Source organism: Dendrobates tinctorius, unplaced genomic scaffold, assembly GCF_039654945.1.
Source record: "Dendrobates tinctorius isolate UK_male_01 unplaced genomic scaffold, ASM3965494v1 ptg000326l, whole genome shotgun sequence".
NCBI lineage: Eukaryota > Metazoa > Chordata > Amphibia > Anura > Dendrobatidae > Dendrobates > Dendrobates tinctorius.
In genome coordinates this window covers 5,408,612-5,431,940 of record NW_027361993.1, presented here as the reverse complement: position 1 = coordinate 5,431,940, position 23,329 = coordinate 5,408,612, and the positions used below count along the sequence as shown (strand labels likewise).

General features: G+C 43.7%; 1 protein-coding gene and 1 long non-coding RNA gene across 2 annotated transcripts in view; one reads left to right on the top strand and one right to left on the bottom strand.

Annotated features, from left to right (window-relative positions):
- The window catches only part of LOC141074173 (uncharacterized), a 65,607-nt gene extending 43,691 nt beyond the window's left edge, over positions 1-21,916 (bottom strand). The window contains exon 1 of the long non-coding RNA XR_012227147.1: positions 21,676-21,916. This is a non-coding gene — a long non-coding RNA (uncharacterized lncRNA). The remainder of the gene's footprint in view (positions 1-21,675) is intronic.
- Positions 1-23,329, top strand: part of MEGF6 (multiple EGF like domains 6) — a 557,152-nt gene that overhangs the window by 144,133 nt on the left and 389,690 nt on the right. Inside the window, exon 4 of the mRNA XM_073561705.1 lies at positions 13,416-13,520. Within this exon, the coding sequence (XP_073417806.1) occupies positions 13,416-13,520 (105 nt within the window). The remainder of the gene's footprint in view (positions 1-13,415; positions 13,521-23,329) is intronic.

Below are 23,329 nucleotides of genomic sequence, written 5' to 3'. Positions count from 1 at the left end.
CAAGTAAACAAAGTGGAGGTAAAAGCCTTTTTAGGTTTGGTGGGATATTACAGGCGGTTCATTCCCAACTTTGCAACCCTCTCTGCGCCTTTAACAGACTGCTTAAAAGGGAGGAAATCTGTGATAGTCCACTGGAATGATCAGTTATAGGAGACCTTTACAAAGTTAATTTCAAAAATAGTTCGTTGTGCAGACGGATGCCTCTGAGATAGGGCTCGGGGCCGTGCTGTCTCAGGAGGTTAACGGGGAAGAGCATCCCGTTATCTTCCTAAGCCGGAAGCTTATCCCAGCTGCAATCAGGTACAGTATTGTGGAGAGAGAGTGCCTGGCCATCAAGTGGGTACTGGAGTCTTTGCGCTACTATTTGCTGGGGAGAACATTTCGGTTGGTGACAGATCATTCCCCTCTTACGTGGATGAGTCAAGCTAAGGAGAGGAATGCCCGAGTCACCAGGTGGTACCTGTCCCTGCAAAATTTTAAATTTTCAGTAGAACATCGGGCAGGCAGGCTACAGGGGAATGCAGATGCCCTGTCCAGAGTTCACTGTATGTCATGTGTCCACCCCCTTAGGGTTGAACATAGGAGGGAGGTATGTGGTACAGTAAAGGGTGTTTTACTGGATGGGAGATACATTTCTCCCAGCAGGTTAATGCTTGGCCAGGTTTTTCCCTAAAGACAGGACCTGTGATGATGTCATGGTCACGTGATCAGCCCATGTGATGTTTACCTCACTTGTAGGAGGGGTTATGGGCTATGAAATGGAGGTTGGTGTTTGGCACATGTGAGTGTGTCTGGAATTTACAGGAACTTGGCTGGACTTAGCCTGACTTGTATACAGGATCCCTGTGCTGCAGGACTATAGCAGCAAGACTCTCAACAACCCTGGGAATGGCACCTGGCGGATGCCGCGGACCCGGCAGCCACTTAGTTAAGCCCGTCCCATGCAAGGGGTGAGTCTGGGACCAGTGGTTCTCCAAGCTGGAGTATATTTGTTTTTCCTTACTTTCTGTTAATCTGCTGTTTGCAACGTGACATTAAACCACCGAAATTGGACTTTAAGCCTGTGTGTTGCCTCGTTACTGCAGCCCTGCCATTACCTACCAGAGCGAATCCCTACAATATATATGTATACTATTACTATTTGGAGGTTTGGTATATGCTGGCTTGCACCCAAATGTTTTTCTTTTTTTGTCATGCTTTTACAATTTTTTTCTCTCTCAATTATATATATATTTTAGGGGAATAGAGGTGGTTACAAAACCACGTAGGGGTGGTGATTATAAAAATAAAATCCTCTCTAGAGAAAGTAGGTGGATCTTTTTATTAGAGACTAGAGTTCCTGACGGATTGAACAGTAGAATGGATCTTATTACACAATATTAAGTAAGCAAACATTAAATTTTTTTTTTTTTTTTTTTTTTTTATAGATAGAGTGCTTACATTAGTTTCTAAAGATTATATCTCTATATATTATTCCTTTGAGAGTCATATTTGTGATTGTCTCTGAAACTTAGATCGCGCCTACTACATGATGTGTTTTTTCATATATGTTTATATAAAATTTTTTTTCATTTTTGCGGCAGTTATTCCATATCACTGTTGATTTATTACTTAATGTTTATATCATTGGTCTATGTATAAAACATGTTCAATATATGTATTTTTCTAGCAATATTTTTGAACTGAGTTTCAACCATTTACTCAGGTGTTTTTAACTGGTTTGTTTCACTGCTTTTAATTAAGGGTCATTTGAATATGTTTCACAAAGGAGGATATATTGTCAGTGTTGGAGCTCAGTTCAAATAGGACCGTGAAGAAGGCACATAGTGCTGAAACATGTAGTCCCTTGCTGGAATGTTACCAATTGTACCATTTATTTTTTTTAAATGATTTAATGGATAAATAAAAAAGAAGATTTTATAATTCTGGTGAACTTTCATCTTTTTGCTGGATCCCTATTCTCTTATATATATATATATATATATATATATATATATATATAGTGAGGTAGCGCTGTCATCTGTCATTCAAGTAGGGGATACTCGCTCAGCAGCCAATAAATCAGATCCGGCACAGGTTTTCCATAAACTCATAACAGTCCATGTGGTTTATTCAGCAGCATAAACCCATAACAGCAACATAAAGTTCACTTAACAGCGTGACAGAGCTCAGCTCTGTTACTCCGTAGTCATACAGGTTATGCACACACAGGCTTTCTAGCATCGGTTATCTCACCCACGTCAGGGTCACTCGGTTCCTTTAGTATACTGTGGCAGACGTCCATTCCCTCCAAGGAATTACCAGGCACGTGCAGCCATTAACACAGCGTTCACTTGCTGTCAGAAGGTAGCCCCATCTCACTCAGACGGGACCTTCCACACTGGACCAACCAGATCCCAGCATTCACCCCCATGTGACCTACCCTGGCCACATTATATGGTCCATAGCCACGCCCACCGGGTCACATGACTCTGACCGCATCACAGGTCCTTCAAGCCTTTACACACTCTTTACAATAGTGCTTTAAACACACCCCCTGGGTGGTTTTGTAGGTAACCAGGCCAGCCCATGTTTCTAGTTACCTGGAGACTTTTCCCTTACACATTGAAACATCTCAGCAGTATCACTGCTGATCAACACATAAGTCTCCATCCCAAAGCCACCCACATTGAGATACATAACGGCCATTCAGTATTCTGCCATTCATCCTTTCTCCTGGGACATCCACACAGCGCCCACTAGCTGACTCAGTGGTTACTACACCACAATATATATAATTATCTCATTAATGGTATATTCCTAGTCCTGATTAATAACTTCTGCCAATTTTATTTAATAATGGCATTTTATTATTTATTTTCTGCTTTGTATTCTTTGGCAAATCCATGTTTTCATTTGCTTTGACTGATTCGTCTACCTCTAGTGGGTTTAACTTTTTTTTTTCACACAGCACCAAGGCTATTTATTAGATATGTGTATACAATTGAAAATATATATATACATATATCTTTATTTATATTTTTTTACCTTTTATTTATTTATAGAATATTGTTTCTGGTGTCTCTGTTGCTTTAATTTATTATACTATATCAGGAGGGCTACATTTTATTCTATGGAGGGGCTACATTATACTATATAAGGGGGTTGCATTATATTCTATGGAGGGGCTATATTATATTCTGTGGGGGCTGCATTATACTCTATGAGGGGGCTACCATATATTCTATGGAGGGGCTGCATTATACTATATGCGGGGGGCTGCATTATATTCTATGGGGGGGTTACATTATATTGTATGACGGGGCTGCATTATACTACATGTGGGCTGCATTATACTGTATCGAGGACTATGGGGAATACATTATACTATATGAAGAACTATGGGATGAATTATACTATGGGAAGTGAATTGTACTACATGGATGACTATGGCGGTGCATTATACTGTTGAGGGAGGGCTAAATTAACCCTTGACAGTTGTCCAGGTGATTTCCAAATTAATTCACAGGATGTTGCTAGCAACTGAGAAAGACCACACGGAGATGTGTCTCTGTATGGGAGGATCAAAGCAGACCACTAGCCCCATTTATTGAATCTCACATTACATAGCATTCTGCTTAATTATGCAAAGTATACAGCTACCAATAGAATCGTTTACTTTATAAGCCAATAGCATTGCAAGAAAATCGGAATATGTCCCTAGCTGCGTGATGTAGAAAATAGAACAATAGCACATTCTTCAGGGTCTCATATCTTGCACAAGCTGGAACAGTCTGGTTTCATAACAACTGTGAACTTTCATCTAGATAAGTTACAAATTTTAACTCGTAAACAACAAAATGTCGTTGCAAGCACAAAAATGGAGCCTGGAGAACAAGATGTCCCGTACATCTGAATACTGTTCTTCACAATACTAAATGAAGCACTATGAGGAGTGTATTATACTATATGGAGGACTATAGGGAGTGTATCATACTATATGGAGGACTATGGGGAGTGTAATATACTATATGGAGGACTATGGGGTGCACATTATAATATATGGAAGACTATGGGGTGTATTATACTAAACAAGCAAAATGCTGCATATTCATTGAGTGATTGGATTGTTTATACCGGAACAAAAATCATTGTTCTCAGCAGCACATCGCTGATGTAAACTGTAGAAGTGCTGCTGATAACATGATAGTGTATGAGGACAGATTGATCTAATAGTGATTGTTCTGTTCCCATCATTCTTTCTCAGTTGTTGTAAAGAGGCCGGGAAACAAGTGTCGAACGACTTAACTCCAATATTGTCGATCACACTCATTTAGCGGCCTGAACTCAGCTCATGTAAATACAACAGAAATGCTTCTGTGTGATGTGCAATATGTTAGCATTTGGGGCCCCATTTTAAACTTTTGCCTAGGGCCCCACTTTGCCTAAAACTGACCTTGGCGCCTGGAAAGGTCAGAGAGGCCCAGCGCTTGCTCACTGCAGTTACGTGGTCCTATTCTATACGATTAAGCTCTTCCCTTAATTTGTTGAAATCAGCATTCCTAAAGTTGCAGGTTTTCGCATTTCCCCTTTTGAACGTTTGTTTGGAAAGTACATTAAGGGTGTGTGCACACGCTGCGGATTCTGCTGCGGTTCCGCAGCAGTTTTGGCCGCTGCGATGTACAGTACCATTATTCCCTATGGGAATACAAAACCGCAGTGCAGACGGTGCAGATTTTTCCGCTCGGTTTTTCTGCGGTTTTGAAACCGCAGGAAGAATTGACATGTTAATTCTTTCTGCGGATTCCGCTGTGGTTTGCCATCTCCTCTATTGAGGAGATGAAAAACCGCAAGGCAAAACCGCAGAGCAATCCGCAGGTAAAACCGCAGGTCTTTTGACCTGCAGATTTACCTGTGGATTTTACAAAATCCGCGTGGCCAAATCCGAACTGGAATCCGCAGCGTGTGCACATACCCTGAATCTTACCATATTATGGCCACATCCCAAATGCTCCCTGACCTGTAGATCTGAAATTGTGTCTGGTTTGACAGAACCAGAGCCAGCAGATTACCTCCATAGTTGGTTCACCTCCCTGGTTGGTTCATCTACCAGTTGAGACAGGCAATTGTCCTGAACTACGGATAAGAACTAACTTACAGCTTTTAGCACAACCATAAGATTCTATGTCCCATTGAATGTCTGGATAGTTAAAATCCAGACAAAAGAAAACATGGTAATGCCAGCTCACCATTGAAGTAGGAATCCAGCATGCACAGAACCGCGAGCCGACGATTGTGTTGGCAGTGTAGGAAAAATGGAATAGTTCCAGCTTCTGGTAAAATTTCAAATTGTCATCCTATGACTAAGGGCGCTGTGTACGCGCCAGAAACGCATCAGGTGTTCTGTTTTTTTTTAAACATGACTAACATGCCTTGAATAAAGTTTTTTCCATTTTTTTTACCGAGTTAGAGTGCCACTTCTATTCCTGTTTCCTTCTGCTAAAATTTCAAATATAATCTTTATTTCATCAAAGTTTTAAAAAAAATGTGGCATCTTCAAACAGCAAAATCAGTAAAAAGTAAAAAAAAATTTTTAAAAAAATATATGTAAAAATTCAAATCAACTCCCTTTCCCCTCAGTGAAAAAAAAGATATTAAAAAAAAAAAAAATACATACTCGTGTATAAGTTGAGTTATTCAGCATATTTTTTTTTGCTGAAAACGCCCCCCCCCTCAGCTTATACAAGAGTCATTGTCCCAGAGGCTGGCGGGGAGGGGGAGCGGCGGAGCAGCGAGTCACAGGAGGCATATTCATTTCTCTTATAGCGTGCACAGTTACAGCCGCAGCCACCTGCTTCCAGCAGCTGTAAAAAAACCCCTCTCCTACTTAGCTTCCCTGCGTGCCCTCGCAGCATCTTGTTCCAGCTTCCAGCAGCTTCTGCGGCCAAGCGATCTCGTGTCCTGCTGAGTGGAGAGGTGAATATTCATTACCTTAATGAGTGGGGACACGTGATCGGCCGGTCGCAGGAGCTTCTGGCACCAGAACAAGATGATGTGAGGGCGCGTAGGGAAGGTAAGTAGGAGGGTTTTTTTTATGCTTTTCTCATGGGCGGGCCATGTGTAAGGAGGAAGACCGGGCCTCAGGTACTTGCACAATGCCGAGTCCGAAACTGTCAAGGCTGCACCCTGTGTTGCCACGGGGAAAGAATAAGGCTGAGTTCACACGTGGCGTTTTTTTTGCGTTTCCGCGGCGGTTTTAACCGTGCGATTTTGCCGCAAAAACACGAAAAATAAGCATCCCATGCATTCCTATGGGATTCCGCAATGCTGTGCTAATGCTGCGGTTTTTACCACGGCGGAATCGCTTCGCGGTAAAAACCGCAGCATGCTCATTAATTTTGCGGAATCGCGGCGGTCCCGCACCCATAGGAATGCATTGTCCCGCTTACTTCCCGCATGTGGCTGTGCACACCATGCGGAAAGTAAGCAGAACATTTGCGGATGGTACCCACGGTCCGGAGGAGAGGAGACTGTCCTCCGGGCTTTGGGTACCATATCCCTGTAAAAAATAGAATTTAAAATAAAAAATATTGTTATTCTCACCTTCCGGCGTCCCGCACAGCCTTCCCGCTTCTCTCCACGCTCTCGTTCCCAGTAATCCTTTGCGAAAATGCCCGCGATGGCGTCCGTTCTCGTGGGATCGCGAAGTATCGCGGTCATTCGCGTGACGTCATCGCGAATAACCGTGAGACATCGCGATCCCGCGAGAACGGACGCCATCGCGGGCATTTTCGCAAAGGATTACTGGGAAAGCTGCGCGGGAAGTCGGAAGGTAAGAATAACACCATTTTTTATTTTTTTTTGCATTTTATCTTTTACTACTGATGCTGCATAGGCGGCCTCAATAGTAAAAAGTTGGTCACACTTGTTAAACACTATGTTTGACGAGTGTGACCAACCTGTCAATCAGTTCTCCAAGCGATGCTACAGATCGCTTGGAAAACGCTAGCATTTTGCAAGCTAATTACGCTTGCAAAATGCTAGTTTTTCCGCAGGAATTTAAAATGCGATTTTCCCGCAGAATGGAATTCCGGAATTCTCGCGGTAATTTCTGCGAGCATTCCGGTACGTGTGAACTCAGCCTAAGGGACTGGACAGATCCCATGACCCGAGAGGAAGAGGCGTGGCTAAGCTAGACAGAAGGCAGGAAGCACGGGAAATAGACCTCCGTTTCCTGCCAGCAGCGAGGTCAGAGGCACGAGTGTGGCGTGCTCCACAGGAGGAGAGACAGTGCGGGGTTAAGCTGCAGCAGAGCTCTCGCGTTCCACCATTCAGCCAGTGAGGGAGCAGAGTGCCAAGCACCCGGCTAGGCAAGGGACAGTGCTCGCACGGAGGAGCGGGTGCCACATGCAGGACCCAGAGTTGTGGTCATCATTGATCACAGACGTGCAGTAGCATCCATGTTGGACAAAGATTCTTGCAGCGATTCCCTCTTTAGCTGCACAGACTTATGGACTAGTGGCTCAGCGGGCAGAATCGGTGACCGCCCATTGCCGCCAGAAGCCGGACCAAGATCTGTTGAGAACCACCTAGAAGACTCAATATCGGCTGTAGCTGGTACTACCACCCCCAGTGGACTGGCTGCAACTGAGAAACCTACGGACACGATAAGTTTAACAGCTGGACTGTTGTTACATTGCAATTCCTGTTTTCAATTTAACTGTTATCTCCCTGCGAGGAGTTTTCTTATTGTTCTAATTAAATTGTTCCACTGTTAACCCTTGCTCTGCCTTCCCTGCATCCCGTAACCTGCTTAGATTGTCCCAGAAGCCGGCGGAGGGAGGGGGAGTGGTGGAGCATCTTCTTCCGGCTTCCAGCAATTCCTGCGGCTGAGCGATCACGTGTCCTGCTAAGTGGAGAGAGGTGAATATTCATTGCCATAATGAGCGGGGACACGTGATTGGCCGGTCACACGAGCTGCTGGCACTGGAACAAGATGCTGTGACGGCATAAGGGAAGGTAAGTAGGAGTTTTTTTTTTTTTTGCTTTTCTCATGGGGGGCCATGCATACAAGGATAGGGATAGGGATGAGGAGTTATACATACCAGGACAGGGATGAGGAGCCATGCAGACAAGGACGGGGATTATGCATACAAGGATATGGATAAGGGGCCATGCATACAAGGACAGGGATGAGGAGGACTTGCATACCAGGATGGGGATGCGGTGATAATGCATACCTGGCTTATACTCGAGTCAATACGTTTTCCCAGTTTTTCATGGCAAAATTAGGTGCCTCGACTTATACTCGGGTCGACTTTTATACACGAGTATATACAGTATTTGATATCGCCGTGTTCAGAAAATTAACCGATTGTTAAACACTGCTCATGGAAAAATTTCAAGAATGTCAAAATTACACTTTTTTTTGGTCTACACAATTCCACAAAGAATGCTGTAAGAAGCAATAAAAAAGTCACATCTATCCCAAAATGGTACTAATAAAAACGTCTCGCCCCACAAAAATAAGCTTTCATACAGCTAAATTGGATGAAAAATTAAAATGTTACAAGTCTCGGAAAATGGCTATACAACTGCAAACATTTTTTTGCAAACTTCAGATTTTTTTTCACCACTAAAATAATAAAAACTGTAATTGTTTGCTATCGCCGTAATCAGATCGATGAGGAGAATCATATTGCATGGCCATTGTTTACAAATATACACCATAAAAAGTCCCAAAATACAATGGCAGAATTGTGGTTTTTTTTCACAATTTCATGAGTGTATGCAGTCTGGTCACATCTAAGGAAGAAGCCTGAGAAGAAAGCATAACAGTTAGGCCGGAGTCACACTACCGTAGAATACAGTCATGGGCTATGCGAAAAAACATCACATAGCACTCCACTCAGTGTTAATCTATGCGGCAGCTCACATCACTGTTTATTTTCTCAGGCTTATTCGATGTGTGTGTAAAATCGTAGCATCCTGCGATTGTCACAGAGACTGGCAAGCCTATGGGTGCGAGGAAAAAAAAAAAAAAAATCGCACAGCACTCGGACCATGTGAGTTCTGTCCATTTTTTTTTACACTGATGTCATGTGAAAAGCTGGCAATTTATCTGCAGTAAAATCACAGAGCGACAGGTTAGAATAGATAGATACTGTATATAGATGTCAGTTACATACAGTATGTATATATTACTTAAATAGAGGAAAAGCCGGCAATTCAGCAGCCACATAGTGTAAAATCACAGCAGGAGCCGACAGGATAGAATAGATGGATTACGTTCAATAAATACAAATAGAACAGGTAGATATATAGCTGTCAGTGACAAATACAGTTAGTGCAGTGTGTGTGCAGCTTACTGTACTTATATTTAATTAATAAAAGATTATTTTTCTGAAAAAAAAGGCTTGGGCTCCTGCATAATTTTCTTAACCAGCAGAGGGAAAGCCGATGGCTGGGGACAGATGTTTAATGCCTGGGAAAGGGGTAATAACCATGGAGCTGCAAAGGCTATGCAGACATCTGCGGGCTGAAAATAATAGCTTAGGAAGGAGCCATGGATACTTGCCCCCCAGGCTAAAAACATCACCTCTCAGCTGCCTCAGAAAAGAGGCAACTATAAGATGTGCCAATTCTGGCACTTTGCCTCTCTCTTCCCACTTGTCCTGTAGTGGTGGCAAGTGGGGTGATAGATGGGAGAGGGTTGATGTCACCTTTGTATTGTCAGGTGACTTCAAGCCCCGAGGTTAGTAATGGAGAAGCGTCAATAAAACGCCCCAATTACTAGTCTCATAGTCATATCATATAGAAACACACACACCCAGAAAAAGTCACTTAATTGAAAGAATAACACAGACTTCTTTAAAAAATCTTAATTAAACAATACTTACGACCTCGCCCATTCCACCGATGTCATTATCTTCTGCAAAAGAGTTAAAATAACAAACAATATTCCTCGTCTTTTTGCAGAGAAGATGATAATCCATTTGTCCCTGCTACATCTAGATGGCAGGCTGCATGGTTGCATGAATCGACCATACAGCCTGTCATCCAGCAGAGACACTGAGCAGCATGTGCTAAGTGTATCCCTGTGAACTTCTATTACCTGTCTGATGGCACTGCGAGTGCGAGAATGTTTTCACGCTCACGGTGCCTTCAAACAGGTCCTGTGAGTTCACAGCCAATGAACTCACTTCACCCATTCACAGTCAATGAACTCACTTCACCTATCGGACATCAGCCCGAGTGTGGTGGGAAATGTTCCCACAACGGTTGTGTTTAAGTCCGATAGGTGAAGTGAATTCATTAGCTGTGAATAGGTGAAGTGAGTTAATTGGCTGTGAACTCCCAGGATCTGTCTGATGGCACAGCGAGCAGAAGAAATATTGTTTGTTTTCTTAACTCTTTTGCAGAAGACAATGGCGTCGGTGGAATGGTCAAGGTTGTAAGTATGGTTTAAGATTATTAAAGGAGTCTGTGTCACTCTTTCAATTAAAGAACTTTTTTCTGTGTGTGTGTGTGTGTGTTTTTATACGATATGACTATTGGGTTTAGTAATGGGGGCATCTTATTGACGCCTCTCTATTACAAACCTCAGGGCTTTATGTCACCTGACAATACAAAGGTGACATCAACCCCCCATCTATCACCCCACTTGCCACCGCTACAGGGCAAGTGGGAAGAGTGAGGCTAAGTGCCAAAATTGGCACATCTTATAGATGTGCCTTTTCTGGGGCAGATGAGAGCTGATGTTTTTAGCCTGGGGGGGCAGTATCCATGGCCCCTTCCCCTTCCGTAGGAAACCCTACGTCATATTTTTTATGGTCCTCCATTTTGATAGCCAGTAAGGGCTAAGTATAGATTTGTGAGCTGATATTAACAGCCAGGGAAGCTCCATGGGTATTACCCCCTCCCCAGGCTACGAACATCTGCCCCCAGCCATCGGCTTTCCCTCTGCTGGTTAAGAATATTACGCGGGAGCCCACGCCATTTTTTTCAGAAAAATAATATTTTAATAATTGAATACATGTGCAGAAACCTGTACTAATTGTATATGTCACTGTATATCTATACCAAATAGTAGAAAAGACAGTGCCTCAAACGTTGGTGAAAAAGAATTCACATTTTATTCTGCCTCCTGTGGCAACGTTTCGATCCAAAAGAGCTTTCTCAAGCACTTGGATCGAAATGTTGCCACAGGAGGCAGAATAAAATGTGAATTCTTTTTCACCAACATTTGAGGCGCTGTCTTTTCTACTATTTGGTATGGACTTTTTTCCGGGATGAGACATGCGTCTTACTTAGTGTCCTGTAGGACTCTGGCTATATGAGGTGCGGTTTAACTTATAATTTTTAATTGTATATCTATCTATTCTATGTCTATTTACTATATGTAATCCACCTCTTCTATCCTGTCGGCTCCTGCTGTGATTTTACAATACGTGGCTGCTGAATTACCGGCTTTTCTTTTGTTGATCTATGTTATATACAGTGTATATATATATATATGTGTATATATATATATATATATATATATATACACACTGTATATATGTAGTGTGTGTGTGTGTGTCACTGACCTCTATATACCTATATATTCTATTTGTATATATCTATCCTATCTATTCTAACCTGTTATGCTATGATTTTACTGTGCGCGGCACATGAATTGCCAGTTTTCATAGCATATGTGTTTTGAAGAATATTTCCTCTGAAAACGATATGTAAATGACATAGAGAATGTAAAAGCTCATGTTAAAATTGCATTGAAGTCGGATAGCAATCGCATTGCATTCGGATGTAAAGCAGATGCTAGGTGTGAAAAATCAGATTGTATTTGCATGACACTTCCATTACACTCGTGCGACTCTCAGCAGTGAGAATTGGACCGATTTTTTTTTTTTTATACGTTTAGTGTGACTCCAGCCTAAATCCGGGGTCACACTTGCAACTGCAATGCGAGAAACTTGCGCGAGTCTATCGCATCAATACCCGTCACTGCCGCCGGCACTTGGGTCCAGTAGCGTTCAGCTGCATAGAAATACATGCAGCTGCACACTCCGGTCCCGAGTGCCAGCGGCAGTGCCGGGGACTGAGGCGAGAGACTCGTGTGAGTTTCTCTCATTGCACACGCAAGCCCCGGCCTTAAAGTGATTGTCCCATAACTGAAACTTGCACATATGTTCGGTTCCACTCCAATCATTGTCTATGGGGCTGAGGGAGATGGCTCATTACAATGTTCGGCCCATAGACAATGACATCCACCACATGGTTCACCCACCAAACCTGATCTTTAAAGAATGTGTTTCCACTGTTCCAGTGAAAAATGGCTCTACCCCACTCCAGCTAACCTTTGGCATCGGGAAGGATAATTGGGACAATGGAAGATGATGGGAAATCTCCATATTAGCAGCAATATTATTTGGATGAGGCTTTGTGTGAATTTATAGCTTTGTATATGTGGTCTGTAGGGTAACGTTTCTCCTTGTGGACAGTAGTGACAAGCCAGACCTGGCATGTCAGAGGGAGGAGACTTATACGCCATGCAATGCTGCTCTTGGAAATTAAATATGAATATTGTCTCTTCAGCGATGAAGAGGACTTGAATCTCTAGTACCACCTACTGGAAGTAACAATCCTAAAAGTCAATATTGACCCTTTAACGAGCCACCTGACTTAAGATAAAAGCCAAACCAGAATCTTTGTTTATGAAATGCATTTACTGCAGAGAATAGAATAAATCCTACACCATCGAGTTTATATTAGAACTCAAAAGTAAAATGGAATAATGGAGCAACCAGGGGTAATTCTCGGCGCTTGAAAGTAGAACGCACACAGCAGGCATTGTCTTAGTGCAAGATGATACGACCTGGGGATTAGACAAACTGAGAGATTCTGCAATCTGTCTCCCGGGCATTGCCCAGACTGCCAGATCATGGAGAGGATTTGTTAGGTTCAGTGCAGGCTGAGGTCCTTGAGATGGAGCCTCCAGGAATTCTGTAACTACTGCACCTACTGGACAACATGCTATGATATGATCCACAGGAAAAGTATGTGACGTCCTTCCAAAGACCTCCACAACACAACAACAAGTTGTCGCAGCCCAGCCCTTGTCATGGAATAGATATACAAATGGAATGGAATGAGAATGTTTACAGATGTCGCACTGTTTTTAGTAAACAGCAGCCACATTTATCTAATCCTAGACAGTCCCTTTAAATCGAAACACAGTGATCTTTCCAGAGAGATAAGATGCTTCAGATAAACCTGGATGCCGCTTCTCCTGCCCTCCCAGGAGGTGTTTACTATAGTGATATTTCCTCTTGTAGTCTCGATTCATTAAAAAAAAAAGTTAAACAGATTTTTGGGATTATATTGCATTTTTTAGGGCAAAAAAAATTAAATTTACTTTCTTTTATTTTTTTTAGCTGCCTGCAATTCCGGAGTCTGTTTCAATGGAGGAAATTGTGTTGAGGGATCTGTACAGAGGTGTCTATGTCCGGCCGGCTTCCAGGGACCTCGCTGTCAATATGGTAGGTGGAAAGAGACTAGATTGTAAAGATCATTTCAGATATGATGGGACCCAAATCTAAATCTACAGGCCCCTCTTTCTTGAATGGGTAGGTCAAGGTCAGGAAAATCTACAAAATTGTCATGTACGCTTGTTTTTTTTTTTGTTTTTTTTAAATGTGAATATTACATAAATGTCTATATTATATACTGCTGTTTTTAATAAATATATATTAAAAGCTGTAGTAATAAATCATATATGCAGTATGTTGGACTATGTAATTATGCAATCACTGCCTGCACGACTACTAAGGTATTCATTTGATTCATTTATCTACTCTCACATAGCACAACATTACTTTTAGATGGAGAGTAAAGGGTTAATTTCAGAATCCAAATTGTTTTTTAGTGCTTAGTTATTAAATCAATGAAAAGCCAGCAGATTATATTCCCGATTGATTCAACTTCACAAACAATTATATAATTTTTTTTTGCCTACTTCAATTTACAATTCAATTTGATTGTATCACATGGGTATGAAGAAGGGACATGGTTATTTGCATTCGTCTGTACTCTGAGATAATTTATGGCTGCCTTCAAGAAATACGTCCGTCTCTTTCACAGGAACTCGAGTCTACTTGTATGGTAAATTGTAACCCATCAGCACTAGTTGAAACAGTGGCATAAAAATCAATTCAATGGCCTTGAATTCTTTGATAAGAATCAGACTATGTAGAAGAGGCTCCTCAGGGGCGGGGCTTATGTTTTCAGCTAATTCATAAATATGTCTTAAATTTTTTTTGCCTTAGGCCGGGTTCACAAGTCCATTTATTTCCAGTACCAGAAAAAATGGTACCGGAGATATCTGTGTCCTTGTGTTGTGAATGTAATACTTGCGGCACATGTGTGGCAACCGTGTGCCGCATGTGTGCCGCATCAGTACCACACGGACAGCCGCCTGGGAAGAAGCGCTACCATAAGCGCTGTTCCCCGACAGCAGGTGCTGAAGAGGGCTCTCATCATTCTCCCCTACTCTGCCGGCGATCAGTGCGAGCAGGGGAGAATGTTGAGATGGGCTGCAACCCTCAGCTGTCAGCTTCAGCAAGGTTGGTTATCAAGAATAGAGGGGTCCCACTCCCTACACTGTTGTTTTTTTAAAATTGAATAAATAATAAAGGGCATGGGGTCCCCCCATTTTTGACAACCAGCCTTGCTAAAGCTCACAGCTGGGGGCTGGTATTCTCAGGCTGGTAAGGGGCCATTGATATAGCCCCCCCAGCCTAAAAACAGCAACCCACAGCTGCGCAGAAAAGGCACATATATCAGATGAACCAATTCTGGTGCTTTGGCCCGGCTCTTCCCACTTGCCCTTTAGCGGTGGTAAGTGCGGTTAATATTTGTGGTGTTGATGTCACCTTTGTATTGTTGGGTGACATCAAGCCCACTTCTTTATAATGGAGAGGTGTCTATAAGACACCTATCCATTACTAATCCTATAGTTATATGTTAAATAAAGACACAGCCAGAATAAAATCCTTTATTTGATATAATGACATAGACTCCTTTGTTAATATAAATTAAACCATACTTACTGCATCACCTAATTCCAGCGAAGCCCTCGATCTCCTGTAATAAAAATAAAAAAACAACAATATACCATACCTCTCCGTTATTGTGTCCCAAGCCGTAATCCATGTCTGAGGGATAATTAGTTTTCAGCCTGGACGGTGCCAAGATGCGATCATCCTGGCTGAAAACTACTGGTGAATGAGCTGCTGAGAGCACAGCATCATTCCCCAGCGGTGACATCATCACTGGCATTTTCCCACGGTCCTGAGGTCAATGCAGTTCAGCCCAGCCTCGATGATGAGACTATCAGCCCCCGGGTGTCTGCTTTAGCAAGGCTGGTTGTCCAAAATGAAGGAGATCCCAAGCCGTTTTTAAAATTATTTATTTAAATAATTAAAAAAAAAGTGTGGAGAGTGGAGACCCCTCTATTCCTGATAACCAGCCTTGCTGAAGCTGACAGCTGAGGGTTTCAGCCCCCAACTGTGAGTTTTGCCTGGTTGGTTAAAGAATATAAAGGGGAATCCATTAGGGGTTTTTCCATACCTCCCAACTTTTGAAGAAGGGAAAGAGGGACAAAGGTTGCGGCGTGCCCAGCACGCCACCGCAAATCTTAGGCCACGCCCCCGACAACACCCATTTCACGACTAGTCACACCCATGTCCATGCCCAGTCGCACCCATTTAGCACTGCTGATCACACTAACTGCTATTAGGTGCATAGTGGCTGGCATTATGGGCACAGTGGCTGGTACTGTGGGCACACTGTCTGGTACTAAGGAAAAGAAAGAAAGAAAACAGAGAGAGAGAAAAAAGAAAATAGAGAAAGAATGGAGAGCGAGAGAGAAAGAAAGAACAGAGAGAGAAAGAAGAAAAAACAGAAAGAAAGAACAAAGAAAGAGAGAACATAGAGCGAAAGAAAGAACAAAGAGAGAGAAAGAAAGGAGAAAGAAAGAACAGAGAAAAATAAAGAGGGGAAATAAAGAAAGAACAGAGAAAAAGAGAGAGAAAGAAAGAAAGAGAACACACAGAGAAAAAAGCGGGGACAGAAAAAAAGAACAGAGAGAAAGAAAGAACAGAGAGAAAGAAAGGGGAAAGAAAGAAAGAGTGGAAAGAAAGAAAAGAGAGAGAAAGAAAGCGGGGATAGAAAAAAAGAACAGAGGGAGAGCGAAAGAAAGAAAGAAAAAGAAAGAGGGGAAAGAAAGAATAGAGAGAAAGAGAAAGAAAGAGGAAAAAAAAGAAAGAACAGAGAGAAAAAGAAAGAAAGAGGGGGAAAGAAAGAACAGAGCGATAGAGAGAAAGAAAGAGGGGAAGAAAGAACAGAGAGAGAAAGAAAGAAAAAAATGAAAGAAAGAACAGAGAGAAACAAGATTGAGGGGATAGAAAGAAGAGAGAGATAGAGAGAAAGAAAGAGGGGAAAGAAAGAACACAGAGAGAGACTGAGAAAGAACAGAGAGAGAAAAAGAAAGAAGTAAAGAAAGTACAGAGAGAAAGAAAGAAAGAAAAAGAAAAGAGGGGAAAGACAGAACAGAGAATGAGAAAGAAAGAACAGAGAAATAAAGAAACAGAGAGAGAGATTCTATAAAGATACTATAGCAGCCCGACTCCCATTGAAGTGCCCACCTGAGCCTCCCGGTGCAGGACATTTCATGATCCGCTCACATGGCCGGCATCCCTAATTCCAAGGTGATCCTGCTGTCTGCGCTGTCAGAGGACACGGTGATGGATCTGAAGCATCCATGGTTCCGTCACAATCTCCTCATGAAATTACCTCATTTCCGGTCAGCTTCCAGCTAATCACTTCCGGTGGAACGTCATGTGCGAGTTTTAAAGTACTCCTTGGGGCTCCGCCTTGTACTCCTGTGTTCGTGGGAAACGCCGACTTTGTATGCCTCGTACACACTTACCTCCGCTCTGTACATCCAGTACACATATGGCTCCACTCCGCACACACGCGGCTCCGCTCCGTACACCAAGTACACACACGACTCTGCTCCGTACACCTCGTACACGCGTGGCTCCGCTCCGTACACCTCGTACACGCGCGGCTCCGCTCCATACACACGCGACTCAGCTCCGTACGCCCTGTACACACGCGGCTCCGCGCTGTACGCCCTGTTATGATGAGTCACCGAAGGAGGAAAAAACAAAATACCAGCTAAGTCCAGAAAAACCAGAGAGGTTGGCAGCTATCGGATTGCAGACCCCTGAACCTATCCACAACAACTAGCAGTAGCCGTGGAGGGTTCCTACGGTGCCCTAGACCCCTCGATCACAGCCGGAGAACTAAATAGGCCTAAAGAAAGAAAGGGGAAAAACTAAACTGCCCCAGAGCAGACCCCAAAGCAATAGGCAGCCCCCAACATATAATGACGGTGAAGCAAGATGAAAACACTAACACAGATAGAAAGATAGGTTGAGCAAATGATGGGGCCCAAGCTAACTACATAGGACAGGATAGGAAAGCTGCTGTCTGCCATCCGCAAAAACCCTATCAAAATGAGCCAACCGACTGATAGGAAAAACAGGCCCTGAAGTCGCTAGGCTTCAAAAGACTATATCAGCACTCAGGTATATTCTTAAGACAGAGCAAAAGATCAACAGATCAGAGACAAAAATGGAATTCAGCTCACCCCCGGCCGGGGATGGCAGAAATCCCAAAAAACAAGGCAAAACAAAAACAAAACTGAAGAGTACAAAGCAGAGCAGAAAAACTTAGCTTTGAGATGCAGGAATCAGACTGGTCTCCAAGAATCCAACAGGAAAATCACCAGCCAGGAAGAAGGGCGTCGGCAGCCTTATATCCAGTCCTCAATTCCAGCCACCCAGTCATCATCTAGCTGCCCAGGTGTTTGGTAATCAGCCTCACTACCTTCCTTCACCAGAGGAGGGAGTTCATCAGACCTCAATGGTGAAGGGAAAAATGAACAAACAACAACGCCCCATACATGCGCTGTTCCGCTCTGTACACCTCGTACACATGCGGCTCCGTTCTGTACACTTCGTACACATGCGGCTCCGCTCCGTACACATGCGGCTCCGCTCCGTACACCTCGTACACATGCGGCTCTGCTCCATACACCTCGTACACATGCGGCTCCGTTCTGTACACCTCGTACACATGCGGCTCTGCTCCGTACACCTCGTACACATGTGGCTCCGTTCTGTACACCTCGTACACATGCGACTCCATTCTGTACACCTCGTACACATGCGGCTCTGCTCCGTACACATCGTACACATGCGGCGCCGCTCCCCACACCTCGTAAACACACGGCTCCGCTCCATACACCTCATACACACGGGGCTCCGCTCCATACACCTCATACACACGGGGCTCCGCTCCGTACACCTCGTACACATGCGGCTCCGCTCCGTACACCTCGTACACATGCGGCTCCACTCCGTACACCTCTTACACATGCGGCTCCACTCCGTACACCTCGTACACATGCGGCTCCGCACCGTACACCTCGTACACATGCGGCTCCGCTCCGTACACCTCGTACACGCGCGGCTCCGCTCCGTACACCTCCTACACATGCGGCTCCGCTCCGTACACCTCCTACACGTGCGGCTCCACTCCGTACACCTCTTACACATGCGGCTCCACTCCGTACACCTCGTACACATGCGTCTCCGCACCGTACACCTCGTACACATGCGGCTCCGCTCCGTACACCTCGTACACGCGCGGCTCCGCTCCGTACACCTCGTACACGTGCGGCTCCGCTTCGTACACCTCGTACACGTGCGGCTCCGCACACCTACACGCGTGGCTCTGCTTCGTAGACCTCGTACACACACAGCTCTGCTACATCCACACTGTAAACCTCTCCTAACCCCACACAGAAATTTTACCTCATCCAGCATGATAACCAGCACAGCAGACCAGACTCCTGCAGAGTGCAGACAGACATGGAGGCAGACACAGCCCCTGATCATGTGACCCCTGACTCCTCCCCTCTCACAGATGCTGTGCGCAAAGAACACACACAGCCCAGCCACATAGACAAGGAGGCCCCTGATCATGTGACCCTTGACTCCTCCCCTCTCACAGGTCCTCTGCGCACAGACAGAACACACACAGCCCAGCCACATCATTGCAGGCTGTGGTGCGTCTATCTGGGATGGCGAGCATGTCGACGGTGGATGGGGGGGCGTGGCGGCTCAGTGCAATGCGGGAAAAATACCTTCGCGGGTGAGACGTGAGAGGGGGGTGTCAAAAACGGGACTGTCCCGCGGGAATCGGGACGCTTGGGAGCTATGCTTTTTCATTCATTTATTTCATTATATCGCAGGCGGCGACTGAGGAAAACCTCGACCATCAGCTCCTGCTGTCACTGTTATTAGGGGCAGCAAGTGTTGGATGATGGGAGTAATTGTCCCAAAAGCCCCCACCTGCTTCTTCCCCTGTGCTGATGCGTGTTACACGGAGGACATCCATGTGTGTTCTCCGTGTGCACGTGTGCGGGGCGTTTTGCCGTCCGTGCTGACAGTAAAAAACAGACATGTCAGCATGTTTTGCCCACGGACACATGGGCTGTGGAAACACATTGACGTGCACAGACCCAGTCATTTGAATGGGTCTACGTGTGTCAGTGTCTCCGGTACGTGTGAAAACTCACCACACGTACCGGAGACATGGATGTGTGAAAAAGGCCTTATGGAAACTTTGTGCTGTTAAAAAAAAATTCTGGATTTTTTTAAATTAGCTTTTTAATGGCCAGTTACAACAGCTGCTGCTTGGTTTCTCTACCATCTTTGATTGCTCACTTATTCATGGTGGGAGCAGTAAGATCTTATTGCAGAGTAGCACGATGATGTTTCTAATTTTTTTTTGCCATGTCCTTCAGTCACTTGGTACTGCAGTATGACTGAAGGGGTAAGAACCCCTCCAGGACATCTAGTACAGACACAATTTTACAATGGAACTGCATGACGAATGGACGTAACCGCGCTGACCCTATGGGTCTGCAGATGATAGTAACTAAGGGTATGTTTACACAGGACTTTTTGGCATGGACTTGGCTGCATGTCCTTGGCCAAAATCCATGTAAAAAACCTTTGAAATAATAACTTTAATGGAACAATAATGCATACGGCACAATGTCAGTTCTTGGCACAAGTTTAGCCTGGAAATATTCTCAATTTTGCCCACAGGAATAAATAAGGTACAAAGGAAAAACCTGTTAATATACTATGTAATAGCATTAAAAAAAAATCTATTGATTATTAACTTAATTGTGAAGTAAAAATTATAAAGACACTGACTTTTTAAAAAAAAGGCAAAATCTATGCAAACATTTATAACAATATAGATGCATTGATACCATAACTAGTAATGTATTGTCTTTACAAGAGGGAGCACATTATTGTATATGGTGTGTGCACTGAACTCAATAAACACAGTATACAGAAGGCTCATGAGCACCATCAAGTGGTGGCAGGCAGGTGGGATTTTGTTTCAATTTGATCATTTTGCTCTGTCGATGCAGAATATTTGAAGCTCTGTGTCAGAACAACAGAGGTCTGGCTGTTATACAGAATATGTTCAATATATCTTTATAAGATTTAACTGTTCTAGAATAAAAGAAAATAAAAAATTTAAATAAGTGGTAATCAATATTGGACATTCATGATAAGGTGCAGCATTTGTGGTACTAATTTTCATTGAGTTCGTCAGTGTGAAAGTTCACTTTATACAATGAAAATCTTTGCACAGTACATTATAAGATAGGACAAAAATGTACAGTTGTGCTCAAATGAACAAGTTGTATGCTCACATTCACTGAAAAAGTGTAGGCTACTCCAGATCCAAGAGGAAGGAAACATGGAAAGCTGGAAACAAATGGTCTTAAACTGCGCTGCCGCCAAAGGGTGATGAAAAGATCGGAATCCAAAGTATGCGGTTTATTAGTCGACGCGTTTCGAAGTTTTCAAATTTCTTCATCAAGACTAATCGCCTGATGAAGTTTGAATGCTTCCAAACGTGTTGACTAATCTACTGCATACTTTGGATACCTGTCTTCTCTAATCATCCTTTGGCAGCAGCGCAGGTTTAACCCATTTGTTTCCAGCTTTCCAGATTTGTCATGGCTTACATATCTGTTCTCTACAAAAAAAAGGCACCATTTTTATTGGGGAGAAGTGCCTATTTTGCCATTCTATTACTTCCATATGTATGAACGGACTGACGGGTTTCCATTAAACTACATTAGATATCTCGTGCTCTTTAGATATGGAAACTCTTTACGAGCCAGAAAAAGTGAGATATTGTCGGAAGCATGGGTATAACAACTAGGGTAGCAGGTACCAGAGGGTTCAGCAGCTGAGGGGCTACCTCTGTGGTGAGGGTTAGAAGGAGAGGCAGGTAAGGTACAGCCGTGGACCATGGTGAGCAAAGAAAGGAGAACAAAGAGGGATGTCATACTAGGAATAACCGCTCATTGCTATTAGGATCCCCTACAGAATTCTTCTGCGGGACCCCAAGGTTCTTCCAGTGAATAAAGGGGAATTCCATAATGATTCTGCACTGGTCAACGATTTTATTCCAAAAGCAGCACAGTCACCGACAATAGAAGTATTGGTGTTGCAGCCATGTTTTTCTTACCTGGTGCAGATTTACAGTCCTGTATTGCGCCTCTGGCTGGGTATGAACTGTCCATTAAGAGGTGGTCGTCCTCTCCTTCCAGATTGTGTTTTTGTTGGTAATATTAAATCGAGGACTAACAGTGAGCGTGGGAGCTCTCAAGACACGAGCCGTGTAAACAGATTACGGAAACACTCAAAGACCTGAGAAATAAAGAACCACCATTACTTGGCACAAAATATTTTCCTTGCTGTATCCATCAGCTCCGCTGCCCGGGGGCTGACGAGATGAAGACATTTTGCAAGTGATTAAGCAAATCTGTTTAGTCGTTACTGCAGAGAAGCTGGATGCCGCTGATCTGCCGGCACAACCGATTGTGGATTTCACTTATATTGATTCCATCTACCAAGACTCCTTCAGCCCTTCATGACATGAATACAAGAGACATTTTGGGACCTTGTGATTCCTGTGGTCAGGGTCGGACTGGCCATCTGGCAATTCTGGCAAATGCCACAAGGGCCTGTCTGGTCGAGGGCCTCCTTGTCTGCTACGTTGTTAACTGAATCGGTGATCTCAAGACACCCATACTGTTAACAATTGTGATGGAGCACAAAGTCACTGACTCCGTCACTTACCCCAGCAGGCCACAGGTATCATTAGAAATATTGGTCTTGTAGTAAATCTTCCTTTCCTCCATCCAGGGTAATATTAGTAATATATCCCCATCTGGTGCTTGGAGACTGGGACAACATGGGCCTGTGTGATTGTAAATGCGAGGGCTGAATTTCAGTCCCAGTCCGTACCTGCCTGTGGTCATATATTAATACAAGATGTAACTCAGGATCAGCACAGGATCATGTATGTACACAGTGACTGCACCAGCAGAATAGTGAGTGCAGCTCTGGAGTATAATACAGGATGTAACTCAGGATCAGTACAGAATAAGTAATGTATATACACAGTGACTGCACCAGCAGAATAGTGAGTGCAGCTCTGGGCTATAATACAGGATGTAACTCAGGATCAGTAATGTAATGTATGTACACAGTGACTGCACCAGCAGAATAGTGAGTGCAGCTCTGGAGTATAATACAGGATGTAACTCAGGATCAGTACAGAATAAGTAATGTATATACACAGTGACTGCACCAGCAGAATAGTGAGTGCAGCTCTGGAGTATAATACAGGATGTAACTCAGGATCAGTAATGTAATGTATGTACACAGTGACTGCACCAGCAGAATAGTGAGTGCGGCTCTGGAGTATAATACAGGATGTAACTCAGGATCAGTAATGTAATGTATGTACACAGTAACTGCACCAGCAGAATAGTGAGTGCAGCTCTGGAGTATAATACAGGATGTAACTCAGGATCAGTAATGTAATGTATATACACAGTGACTGCACCAGCAGAATAGTGAGTGCAGCTCTGGGGTATAATACAGGATGTAACTCAGGATCAGTAATGTAATGTATGTACACAGTGACTCCACCAGCAGAATAGTGAGTGCAGCTCTGGAGTATAATACAGAATGTAACTCAGGATCAGTAATGTAATGTATGTACTCAGTGACTGCAACAACAGAATAGTGAGTGCAGCTCTGGAGCATAATACAGGATGTAACTCAGGATCAGTACAGGATCAGTAATGTATGTACACAGTGACTGCACCAGC